The 12868-nt window shown below is 40.4% G+C and overlaps 1 protein-coding gene across 1 annotated transcript; it reads left to right on the top strand.

The window, feature by feature from the left end:
* Window positions 1-4504: 4504 nt before the first annotated feature.
* LOC134634836 (crystallin J1C-like) lies at window positions 4505-11793 on the top strand. Its single transcript, XM_063484251.1, has 10 exons — window positions 4505-4612; window positions 5136-5202; window positions 5652-5831; window positions 6487-6585; window positions 7124-7216; window positions 7296-7452; window positions 7530-7645; window positions 9693-9770; window positions 10710-10849; window positions 11442-11793. The coding sequence occupies exons 2-10, from the start codon at window positions 5136-5138 to the stop codon at window positions 11538-11540; spliced, it is 1029 nt and encodes a 342-aa protein (XP_063340321.1). The 5' UTR covers window positions 4505-4612; the 3' UTR covers window positions 11541-11793.
* Window positions 11794-12868: the final 1075 nt, after the last annotated feature.

Raw genomic sequence — 12868 nt, 5'->3', positions numbered from 1 at the left:
TACAATAGTGGAAAAGGCGAATGTATGCTACAGTCTGCTATTTCTTCCAAAAGAGTGGCATGACTGAGCCAACACATAGTCTATCTGAAGATGGATTCATCTTTTATTGGTTCTGTGTGGGGAAAGAAAGAAAAATTGACTAGATTTAGACTAGAACGCTAGTCAGAGTATGCTAAGCTGACTCTTCAGACTTACATGCATCAGATCAAGTGTACTGAACTGCTTGGTAATGGAAATGGAAAGGATGTGGGGTAGTACAGCACGTGCGAGCTGCCTTTTCATCTTTTACCACGTGTGAGATTATTGGGTAGCCTTACACAGTTGTTTGGCCCAACACACACCTAGACTCCATCCCATGTGGCTGGCATGATGTTGTTGAGCAATGCAATTAAGCTCCAGGCATGAATGTGGAGCAGGAGAGTGCACCTGTGAGAGAAATTAGACTACTTTTATTGATTCCTGTTGGTGTGCTAGCACAATAAAAAGCAATACACGACAGAAAGTCTGCAGCGGAGACAAAAAAAGCCTGAAAAGTTAATAGCAGAACTATATACTGCTACAGAAAGATTTAAAAAGCGGAGCAATCTACCTGCCCGTTGCAAAAACTGTATGAATTACATAACTGCGACTGGAATGTGAGAGTCCAGCATGTGAAAGCTAATACAATCCCCTAAGAAGAAAGTGCTGGTAATCTCATTAACAGGGCTACATGAGGCTGCTCTCAGAGTGGGCCCAGAAATTAGAGAAGTTGAGAAGAGATGAGACGCACATCTTCCAGTTTAATTTCATTTTCAGTAAGATTCTCATTACAGATAACCACTCATAAATATATATGTATATATATAAATGCAATGCAAAGAATGCGTGCAGATGAATACTGCCGAGTCTATTTTCATGAAATGACTGAACACATGGGGTCCGTGCAAACAATGCCGTGAAGATTAGTCTCCAGCATTTTGCGGTTGTAAACACTTCTGTGATCCCCACCCTGCAGCTCAGCTCCTCATCTCCACTTCTTCTCCTCTTATTTGTGCAGATTTGGACTTGGATGAATGTCAGGGTTGGAACAGGAATGCCTGCTCGTTTGTTTATCCACATTGCATTTAGATTTAGTGTGATTAAATATGGAGGGAGGTTGTGCGGTTTGGTTGTAAGCATCCAGCTTTGTCTTCCGCAGGCTTCACTCTGGATGCCATGGCTGGCATAGCACAGATGACCGGAGAGATGGCTAGCAGCCGGATGCTGGCGGACCTCTCTGCACCCTTCTCCTGTTTCAGCTTCCTCTCCCAGAGTGAACAGCCATGACAATTATCAGCATACCTCTGATTAGTGTCCATGGGGACTGTGGGTAAACACACAAGAGTTTAAAGTGTAATGGAGGATTTTTTGCCATGCATTTTCAGCCTTTTTCATAAAAATGTGTATATTCAGCTCAAATCGCAGCTACACAGAGATGCAAAAACCCAGTGACTGAAGTAAATGCACCAAACCTACTGCCTTGGATTTTCCCTTAATGAACAAACAACTGATCTGAGTGTTTCTGGCTTATTTTGCTGCTTTGAACTGAAAGGTAATGACTAACCATTTGAGCGTCCAAGAAACAGCATGATAATGTCTGGGCACATATGGCAGATGTGATGTCAGTGCCAGGAATTTTTTTTAATTTTTTTGTCTTGTCACAGCACATAATTAAAGTCAACAATCAAGTCGATGGGCTGTAAGGTTCACTGAGCTACTGAGGAGAAGCTAAACCAAAAATATGGCAGAAAAAGAAGATAAAAGACTGAGCTGAATATATCTCAGGAACAAAAAGGATATCATAAGAAGACTCCTCTTCACCAGAGATCAACTTGGTTTTTCCTCCTGCTTCATTGGGTGTTTAAAATGTTTTACTAGCTGTGCTTTTTCTACTAATAACCATGATGATTTGGATTAACTTACTGCTGTAAAACTATCAAAGACCCTTATATAATTTAAAGTAATACAGCTATTTAGATGCAGTCAACCAGAGAAAAATGACAAGAAAAAATATGTTTATATTGGTTATATTGAAATTGGGTCATCCAACAGGACAAAGATCTGAAGTGCAGCATCAAAGCTAGAACAAGAAAAGAATCAGGAAGTTGCAATGGTCCTGTCAATGTCCAGACTTCAATCCGACTGTAGCAGGACCTTAGGTGAGCTGTGCATGAATGAATTCCTACAAACCTCAAAGACCTGAAGCACCGTTAAAAAGAAGATTGGGCCACACTGACACAACAGACTGATAAAGTCCAACAGAAACCAGTTATTGAGGCTAAAGGTACTGGTAGTTTTTTACAGGACTGCACAGAATGCTGTAAAAACTTTCTTTTTCACGTGACCGTATTCAGTCACGAACTCTCATACACGAATCTAATGTTTCACACAGCATGGTTTACATAATATTTCTCCTTTTGACCTGTGGATATGAAAGTGGCCCTGTCACCACATTAACCACCTGTACCTGTTTAACTTGAAGTGGTGCCTGAGGTACATTTGTATTCAGTCTTATGCTACTTTCTGACACAAAAAAGAGACCCAAAACGAACACAGAGTCCTAAATGAACTACTCCTGTTTTAGCCATCCTGTATGTGTTACTCCGTGCTGTCAGCATTCACACCCCTTACACATTGACACTTAGCTAATATTGACATCTGCTAACTGAGTGGCATCTCCTCCACTCCCCACTGTCTTGCCAGATGATCAGAGCACCCAAGCTTTAGCAGTCCCCCGAGCATGCGGGCGTTGCAGCGTTGTTCACACTCTATCAATACCATCTTGTCCGCCTGTAAATTATGGCGCTTCAGCCCTCTCACTGTGTCACTTGATCTAGTGACAGCATGTGATCTGTTATGTGCAGCTCTTGCATCCCCTCTGTGAAAGGTGTGCTAGCTCCCTGACAGAGAAAGCGAATGCTCTCCATTTGCCTTCTGAAGATTGATCTATTAGCCGTACCTGTGGCTCAATATATTTACATGAATTCAAACGGGCTGTATGTGTTCATTAAACCGCCCTTGTTTGAAGGCTCTTATCTTTATGAATGTTTTACTATATGCAATTCATCATTTCATTCACTGTGTAAAAGGTACATTCAAAACAGAATTCAATGATTTCCAAATCTTATAAGCTCCCAATATTACATAGATGTTGTGCTGTAATGGTGAAAATGACATATTTCACAATTTCATGAAAACATTTGATGATATATAATATATATAAATAAAACTGAGTTGAATTGAAAACCTTTGTAGTGGAAGAGTCCCGGTGCTGAACTGGCCTGTCTGCAGTCCGGAGCTTTCACCAACTAAAAACATCTGGCACATCATGAAATGAAAAACTATAACAAAGAAGACCCAGGACTACGGAGCAACAAGAACAAGAACATTAATATCCAAAATATCCAGCAGCTGGTCTCCTCACTTCCCAGATGCTCATGGACTGCTTTTAAAAAGAAGAGGGGACGCTACACAGTGGTAAACATGGCCCCATCCCAAGTTCTCTGAGACATTTCATATGGTTTCTGTATTCTATTGCGATTACATTTTACACAGCGTCCCAGCTCTTTTGGAATTGCGGTTGTATAACCCAGAGGTAACACTGAAGGCGACCGTAACAACGGTAGCAACTGTAACTGGTATTGATTGTCTGACCTTACCCTTAGCACTCTATTTTGCTGTTTTAGGAGGCCAGAAGAGAAATCAATGCCCTGGGATACCCATGAGAGGCCTGGGATAAATGGAGACCGGCCAGGCTTTACTGCAGCAGTGCAGCGGAGAGGATCAGCTGGGAAAGTGTCAGAATGGAGGCAATGGAGTGGAAGATACATAGAAAAAGAGCATACCAAATCAAAGTGACAAAGAGAGTCTATGAGGGCTATTTTCTGCAGGGAGTAATTTGCCAGGCGGTATTGGAATAGAGTTTATTAAGTGCAAGTTAACCAAAAAGAAAAAAAAGAGGTTATTCAAACAGTTTTGAGTTTAAGCACATGCGGTCAAATGAGGAAACTCTTTTTGATAAAATAGCCAGACTGAGACGATGAAGGGTGTGACCCCCAGTGTTAGGTCTGCAGAATGGCACAATGTGAAATGTGTGTTTCCTTCCTCTGAAAGTGTACTCTCACTTCTCCTTAAATACAAAATGACCATGATATGCATGGACTGATGAGATGAACCCAAATTATTCAAGGTTGTCTAGTTTTTAATTGTGTGAAGTAACTGGATGGCTTGCTGGAGATATTTGTAGTTTAGTGATTCTCACTATATGTACCATGAGGTCTACCATAAACCCGACATTTGTGTGGTTCTGTGAGAAATCAGTCTGTCTGTCTATAATGACTGGATGTTTTACAGCAATCTTATTAAATGGCTATCTTAGACTCTCATCTCATTTGATAATGTCATTAGAACTGATGACATTATCATCAGCCTCCCCGTGTATTCCGTTTATACTTTTCTTTGCATTTCGACGTCCAGTTGGCCTCCATTTTTCTTGAGCTGCCGTGTGCTTATCATTGCCCTCCCCTTATCCTAAACTGTCAGTGACACAAGACCACTTAAAGCGGTATGGCAAAGGGAGAAGACTGGACGTAAGGTAGGAACCAATAAAACATTTTCTTGTTATTAACAGAAGTTATACTTTATGATGCACCATATACAGTAAATGCATGCTCTCCCTATAGATATAAAGTCTGGAATAGACATGAATACCTCTAATCGTTTCACCAGACGTTACATAATCACATATAGTCAATGCTGTGTTGTGTAAGTTTACATGGTAACGTCTTTTTCTTGTCAAAATAAGTGGTATGTAACCATGAAGGCAAGTTTGATCCCATTATAAAAGATCTACTTGTGCATCTGGATTTTCTATATGCAGCATTAACCACTGAAAGCAGTGTATTAGAACTAAACATGTCAAAGCATTTTAGTTGCTGGCAACATAAAAGCATTTCCAACGTCACGGAGAAACATTCCTGTTTCTTTAATGAAAATTACAGACATTTCAGACAAGAGTCGCTTTTTATGGCTTATGCTTTATTATCATAAGAATACCAATTTTATATAAGAATGCAGCATTTCCTGTTTATACTGGTGTTTGGCTGTAATGAAAGCAGATGTCCTCGAGTGTTGCAGACAGAGCCATTGGGGCCATTATCGGGGCAGCAGTGGCAGATGCAGCAGGTAAGATAAACCGAGTGCAGATACCGGGAGTGAGTTAATTAGCAACAGAGTTTTACATATTGCAAATCTTTCTCTTTTAGTTCCCGTATCCTAATAATTCATAGGCCTGATGCTTTCACAGGGTTCATGTTGAATTCATGTTTATTTCTTAGAGTAAAACTGAGAAGCCTTTATACGTCACATTTTCTCCCTTGTTTGGTGTTATGACATTTCATATCAGTACAATTAAGCAACATCTGTATTGACTGATAAAGCACAGGGGTGGTGCCTGGATGTCATCTTCACCCATGGTGTTATGGAACCAGAGTTTCGGCATAGCAACCAAACACCACATACTGCCGTTTGCCATTGTTAACACATGCTTGTTATTGTAATGCATTAGGATGTCTGTATTTCCAATAACTCTGGGAAATAATATATCCATTATTGAATGTTCCACACACATACAGCCCAGCCCATGCACTGGATCTACGACCTGGACAAACTGAAAGAAGTGCTCCGTGATCTGGAGCCCTGTCCAGAGTTTCGGCCTCAGTCAGCGAATCCGTTCTACCGCAGGACGACGGGCGAGCAGACCTGCTATGGAGACCAGACATACGTCCTGCTGGAGTCACTGAGTCAGTGTGGAGGTAGTGAAAGTCACTCAGGCGGCAACTGTGTGTCATACACCTGCCAGCGTGTTTAATTTAGAATTTAGAGTAAGATGGTAACAAATCACGTTTTTACTGTAAATAAATTTAGGTAGTGTGCAAATACTTTTAAGTGATCATAAATAATTTTATATAGTGTATGGGTAATTTTAAGTTCTGCATAACTTGAAAGTCTCCTTTCCTGTAAAACACCTGCAATTTAGACGAGGTAAACCATAATACGAAAATTTAGCATACTTATGATGTCATATGGAGAAATATTGTTTTTCTGCAAAATTACGAGGAAATTATGCAGCATTTAAGATTACTTAAATAATATATTTCTGCCCCCTTTCTTGTAAAAACCCAAAAGTCATGTACTACTACTTAAACATTACTTAAAATGACTTACATACTATTATATTATACTTTGGTCTAGTGTGCCTACCTTTAAGTATTCATAGGTAATATAATTGCAAATACATTTAAATTCCATTTAATTATTGGGGAATTGTGCCCTCAGTCGTCAGCTGTGTTATAAAGTGTTACCCAACATTTATATTATTAGATTATAACATTGTTAAACCATGACCTTTTAACGTGAAGCCTGTGAGAAATACTTGCACTGACGCAGAGTGTTGCCATGTTTCGACAGGCGTTAATGTGGAAGACTTGACCAAGCGCTTTCATGAGTTCTTTGGACCAGGAACGGTCTACGATCTGCCCCTGAATGATCCATACAGAAAGAAAGGAGGTACTGTGCTTGTGTGGCTGCCATCTATCAATTTTGCAATTTCCACGAGTTAATCACCAGCTTAACAGGTGGTGATTAACTTTGTGAGAGCCTGTGTTTCTGCATGATAACTCTGTGCGTGCTGTTTTTCATCCTGCTGATGGGGGCATTCCCTTTCCATGAAAATGTTCCACAGTCAGACTTCCTTTTTTTTTTTCTTTAGTTGGTTTTTTGTCCAGCACTTTGAATATTGGCTGTTTTTTCTGCTGTCAGGGTGTCGTATAAATATTGTTGTGCAGTAAATTGCCATAGCACCACGGGGCACTTTGGGTACAATGAACTGCAGATGGTTTTATGTCTTCTTGGAATAGTATAAGAGGAGCTGTGTCATCATGGGCAGCGATAGCCATCATGACTGAACAGAGAACAGAGCTCCACCTGCAGAAACTTAAACAGCTCCATCAGGACATCCAAGGGAATGTTTCTTTTCCTCTTCTTCCTGCTGTATATCTACCAATTCTTCCCTCCCTCATAAACAGCTGTTTGTTGCATTTGATAGGTCCTAAAGCAATTCTCCCCATCGATGGCCCATGGAGGAATGCGAGCCTGAAGGCTTTCATCAGAAATGTCGATGCTGGCAAAGAAGAAACTGGTAAATATCACAACTGCGCAAAGACTTTTCCATGCCTTGATTTGCCAAGGTTGTAATCTTCATGTGTTTCGTCTTTGAGGCTGTGACGTGGACTGTCAGATAGACGGTGTCACTAAAATCGCTCCAGTGGTGGCTATGTACGCCGGGCGACCTGAGATGCTGGAGAAAGTGGAAAAAACCATTCGCGTGACCCAGAATAATGACATGTGTGTGGCTGTCACACTGGCTGCAGCGAGGTAAGTGGACACGTTATGGCAGGCTAGGGAATTGCAAGCCTCTATCCATCTGTCTGACTTTGTTTGTGCAACATTAGGTTTTTGGAGCATTTCATTGTGAATGGTCCAGATCCCAACGCTCTGGATGCAGTTCTGGCTCAGCTGAATGACCCCGATAGACAGAATCCTCAAGAGCTGGACAAGGCTGTCATTGGTAAGGGTTTAAAGACTCATTCAATATGGAATTTAAAGGAATAATGCAAGAAGAATACAGGAGAAGATTGATGCTACTCTTAAATAGATGGATCACTATAAAAAAAAAAACAAGAACGTTCTGGGTGGATTTTAGCATGTTCTCCCAGTACCTGTATGAGTGTTTCTGGTTGACTCGTGAGTCTAAATGGCCTTAGCTCTGAATGACTGTCCTTGTTAACCATGTGATAGGCTCTTCCCCAGTGACAGCTGTGATAGGCTGCAGTTTACTCTTGAACAGGAGAAGCAGCCGTGAAAACAGATGGATATAAATATAAAGCTAGAACCAAAGTTTGATTAGCCTACTTTGGTTTGGCATATGAGGGAAATGGCTAACTCAACTCTCACTAAATCCTATAAATAGCCCAAGAGTGAGCAGTTTAAACAAACAACTAATGCACTATAGCGCATTAGTTGTTTGTTATATAGAGCTGCTGATTAGCCGATGTTTTTAACCCTTGGACAGAGGATAAAAGAGCTAAAGCAAAATCAGCCATTAGTTTCCAAGTCCTGTTTTGAAGCCTCGAGATAAGTGTTTCATCTTTGCTGCACAAAAGGGAAAAAAATGAATGTAACAGTGAGAGAAGGATCTGACTATAAATTTTGACTGTAAACATTGGCTAATGACTAAATTCTTAGCCAACTAGTGTGTAGTTTCATACCATATTTCAAAACAAAGTATAACTTAGATTTGTTCAATTTTTACTCAGCATTGCTCAAACTGAGGTGACTGAGCCAAGGAAATCATCCGAAAAGTGTTCACAGAGAGCGAGACAGAAATCAGTTTTCCCATAGATTTCTATAGGACTTTTTTGCCACCAAAGCATATCGCCATCTGGTGGCCTTTACATAGAATGCATTGGCTTCATTTTTCTGACTAGAAAGCTAAGTCCATCTTTGATACTGTCTAAAGTTTCCCTTTAAGCCTTTATGTTAAAGCAAGGTTAGCAGTTTCTAGCTTCATAGCTTTAGATTCAATCAACAAATGTTTGAGTGGCATCACTTTTTCTATTTGACAGTTAACGTTTCACAATAAAATGAAAAGGTAGTAGCATATTTACTCATAAAAAAATCACAAAATGTCAAACTGGCTTTCACTCAGAAGCTAGAAAAAGGATAAAGATATTAAGCTCTTTGTCCAGATGCACCAGTTAGCTTAAGCTTACAGATGCACCAGTTAGCTTAAGCTTACTGGTGCATCTGTTAGTTTATGCTAACTGGTGCATCTGTCTTAACTACTAATATTAACACACAGGATGGACTCTCTTTAAATCCTTTACTATAGCAAAAGTGCTTATGCCTCACTTTAATCATACTTTACAATAATTGCATTCATCACATTTTGCAGTTAATCCAAGAGGGTTATGAAATATTTTGTTTAACTTAAGTTTCCAAACCCATGAAAAAGCACCAAATGATTCAGTTTATCACAAACATTCATAATCACCGCATTAGGAGATATCCAGCTTGCACTGGGCAGAAATGGCATGAAAAGAGTGATAAAGCTGCAGTAAATCTAACCTTGAGTTTGCACTGAAGTGCAGTGATTAATTGTAGCATTAGTCACAATCCACCACTATCTTGACATAAGCTGCATTTATCTTTTATAGATATGATTTGGTAGGACAGTATAGACATGGTCAGGAAGGAGGCAGCACGCTGTTATGTGGTGTGATTTGTAGCCATGAACAAATCCAAGGTCACAGCTGACTGAAGCCTGTACATTGCATACCCGTATATACAGTCCATGTGAGGCACTATCGTGGGTTTTGTTACAAAAAAGCTGCATATTGGTGGTTCTCTTTGCATTACTTCTCCATTATGTCCTTTAAATAAGCATGGCGACAGAAAGCAACTTTTCCTTTAAGACCTGAAGATATTGCATACCAGGACACGGTTACATTTAAAATTGTCAGTTTGTATTTCACAATCAAAAGTAATTTGTTACAAGAAAAACAATAACAAACAAAACAATAAATCTCATCTCTGTTCCCGTTTCTCCACTCAAGCTCATATCAGCCAGGTGAAGGACAACCTCACCAAGACATCCCAACAGCTCATACCTGCCGTGTTCACAAACACATGAGGTAAGCTAGCAGGCAGCAGCAGGACCCTTCCTGTCAGTGTAGCGCTCCAGTCTTTGATCTCCTGACTAATGGCCTCCCTCCTCCTGGCTTTTCATTCTCCCGTTCCCGCTGAGTTGAGTGTCTCAGGTTTTACAGGGCTAAAAGGGTTCAGATACTTAATGTACACGTGGAAAGTTCTGCTTGCCAGTTCACACCATTAATATAATGTACATTTTAAGTATACTGTAAAGCCGTTAAAGACCTCATAGTATCTTAATATGCTAACAGGGCACTTCACTCTCAGACTGCAGGCTAACTTGTGGTTCCTAGGGTATTTAAAAGTAGACTGGGAGGGAGAACCTTCAGCTTTCAGAGCCTTTCTCTTTGGAACCAGCTCCCAGTTTAGAGTCAGGAAACAAACTCTGTCTCTACTTTTGTGATAGAGCTTTTACAGTTAAACCCTCCCTTAGTTACGCTGCTGGAGGCTTCCCACGATGCACGAGCTTTTCTTCTTCACTTCCTGTGTGCTTTTATACCACTGTTGTACTTAACTATTATCAAACTCTGTCTCTTTCTTCCATAATGTGCCTTTTGTCCTGTCTCTCTCTCTGCTCTCTTCTCTTTTCCCTCACTTTTAACCGGTTGGTTGCCCCTCCCTTCTGGTTCTACCAGAGGTTTCATCCTGTTAAAACATAGTTTTTCCTTCCCACTGTCGCCAAGTCCTTGCGCACAGGGTGTCGTCCAGTGGGGTTCTATCTAATATTGCATTGTTATATTGTCTTTACTTTACAATATAAAGCATCTTGTGTTGACTGGCTGATGGGAATTGGCACTATAAATGAAATTAATTTGAACTGAATTACAGCATAGTGTGGTGTCATAAATAAGAGTAAAAACATTAAAGAGCCCAGTAACGTGGATATTACAACCATGTGCCATTCATACTGAATTTGTTTCCAGCTTTGCCCGGTGCGTTCCAGGGAGCGCTTCATGGAGTGCTGACACTCAACCAGCTGGATGAAGCAGTCAGAGACACCATGCGCTGCGGGGGATGCACCGCCAGTCGAGCCTCCTTCATTGGAGCCTGTTTTGGGGCACAGGTACTGTAGGAACATGATTGTTGGACACATAAAAAGAGCCATGAGTCACTTATCCAAATTAGTGTATGACTAGAAAAAATGTGTTTACATTCAACACTGACACTTTTTACATATTGCTCATTGAAAAGATAAGGCAACATGGAGTAAGTGGATACTGTTGCTACTTTTGTACAAACAAAATCAGCAAAGTCAGAATCGGGAAAAGACATTAACGGCACCTCATACAGCTGTGACACCACCAGAATGAGAAGACATTCAACTGCGAGCTCGTCAGCCAGACGACATTGCACCAATACCAATATTTGCACAGCTGTAGGTGGGATATCACCAGCGTCAGAATAACCACAAGCTTCCAGTACAGATGTGAGGTATACAGCACTAATGGGAGAAAATATTCTTCTTGTTTATTGCCATCAAGCACAATCCAGTCCAAATGTATCTACTCTGCAAGAGACGTGAAAATCCATCCTTTTTTGGCATGTTGTTCTGTGCACTCCTGGAGCTCCTTTGATGAGTTTCACAGTGAGCTCAGATATTCAGAGAGCTTTGTGCTTGCTTGATACTTTCAGCTGTCATCTCGATGTGCTTTCAGACCGGCCTCCGGGGAATCCCAGAGTCTTGGAGGAAGAGGACACTCAGATACCCTCTGCTGTTGGAGCTAGCTGAAAAAGTAGTCAAAAAGATTCAGTAATCATAGTTCAGTTTTAATTTTTTTGCCCCCACAAATTCATCATCTATGTAGAATTTGTGGATAATTGCATTTTAAGAGACTTTCTCAAGTTGCAGATGTACTTTGGCACAGCTATCCATGACAGTTGCATTCTAAAGTCTTGTGCTGAATGAAACTCGAATCTATTTGCTCGGTCAAAGCTGCATCATGTAAAAAAAATAAAAATAATAAAAGCTTGTGTAACCTATTCTCAAATAAAAACTTGTGTTACTGAGATGTTTGTATTTGTCTGCTGTTTGCTTTCCTGCGGAGTGGAAAGTAGGGATTTCCTAATCTCAGGAAGCATGTCTGATGAGAGAGAGTAGTTTTGCTGAACCGTCAGAGTTAAGTGGGTTTCTGTCTTCTTACTCCTTTGAGAACTTTCTGTTATTGTGAAGTGAAAGAGCAGATACACTTTACTTACTACTGGAACACGCAGAGACTGCCACTTATTTCTCTCTCACAGGAGCTGTTCTGCCTTCCTGAAAGTGCTGACATTAATATTCACATGTTTAATGCACCCGCCCCAACACTTCTGAAAGTTAGCCAAACATAAGGCAGCGCCAAATCCTTGATATCTTTGACATGGGGTGGGTTTAGTTAAGAAAAAAATCTGAGTGTAGGCTGCCGTTGGAGCCTCTGGGTTGCTTTTCCAGTCAAAGTTTTACATTCAGAGATTGACTGGTTAACGCAGTCAGTCAGTGTATTTAAACTGGTACTGTTTGTTTTCTTAGCAAAGAAAAAAGGGAGCTATGTGTGATTTTAAGCTATGTTTCCTAAACACTGACTGCACTAATGTTTGGATGAAGAAATCTCAGAGCCAAGGTTTTGGTGAGTGGAAAGGTTGAGGCTGACTGTGCGTTGGTAGCCTGCAAGGGGAAGTCATTTGATGTCTCCCTCTGCTTGACTTCCTCCCACACAGCAGGTAACATGCTCACTTTGGCATAATCACATCCAGACCTGAAGAGTGTTTTTGTTATTCCAAATTCTGCTTTTGTTAAGATGTTTTTGGAGAAAGGGCTGATGTTTGCAAAAGATATTGTGTTACTGGTGGGGTACAGCACACGTGTCAGCAGATTTTATGGAAAAAGTGTACTTAACAGTTCTGTGTGTGCACTAATGTGCACTTTACTTTCAGTGGAATTGCAAATTAATTTATAGGAGGCAGATGAGCCTCCACAAACCCAACCAACACCACCTCCTCCTGTTGATGTCAAACATAGAAATAATGTATCCTTAAATAATAATAATAATAATAATTATTATTATTATTATTATTATTATTATTATTATTATTATTATTATTATTA

This window comes from Pelmatolapia mariae, linkage group LG9 (genome assembly GCF_036321145.2).
Source record: "Pelmatolapia mariae isolate MD_Pm_ZW linkage group LG9, Pm_UMD_F_2, whole genome shotgun sequence".
NCBI lineage: Eukaryota > Metazoa > Chordata > Actinopteri > Cichliformes > Cichlidae > Pelmatolapia > Pelmatolapia mariae.
This window is presented reverse-complemented; position numbering and strand designations above follow the sequence as displayed.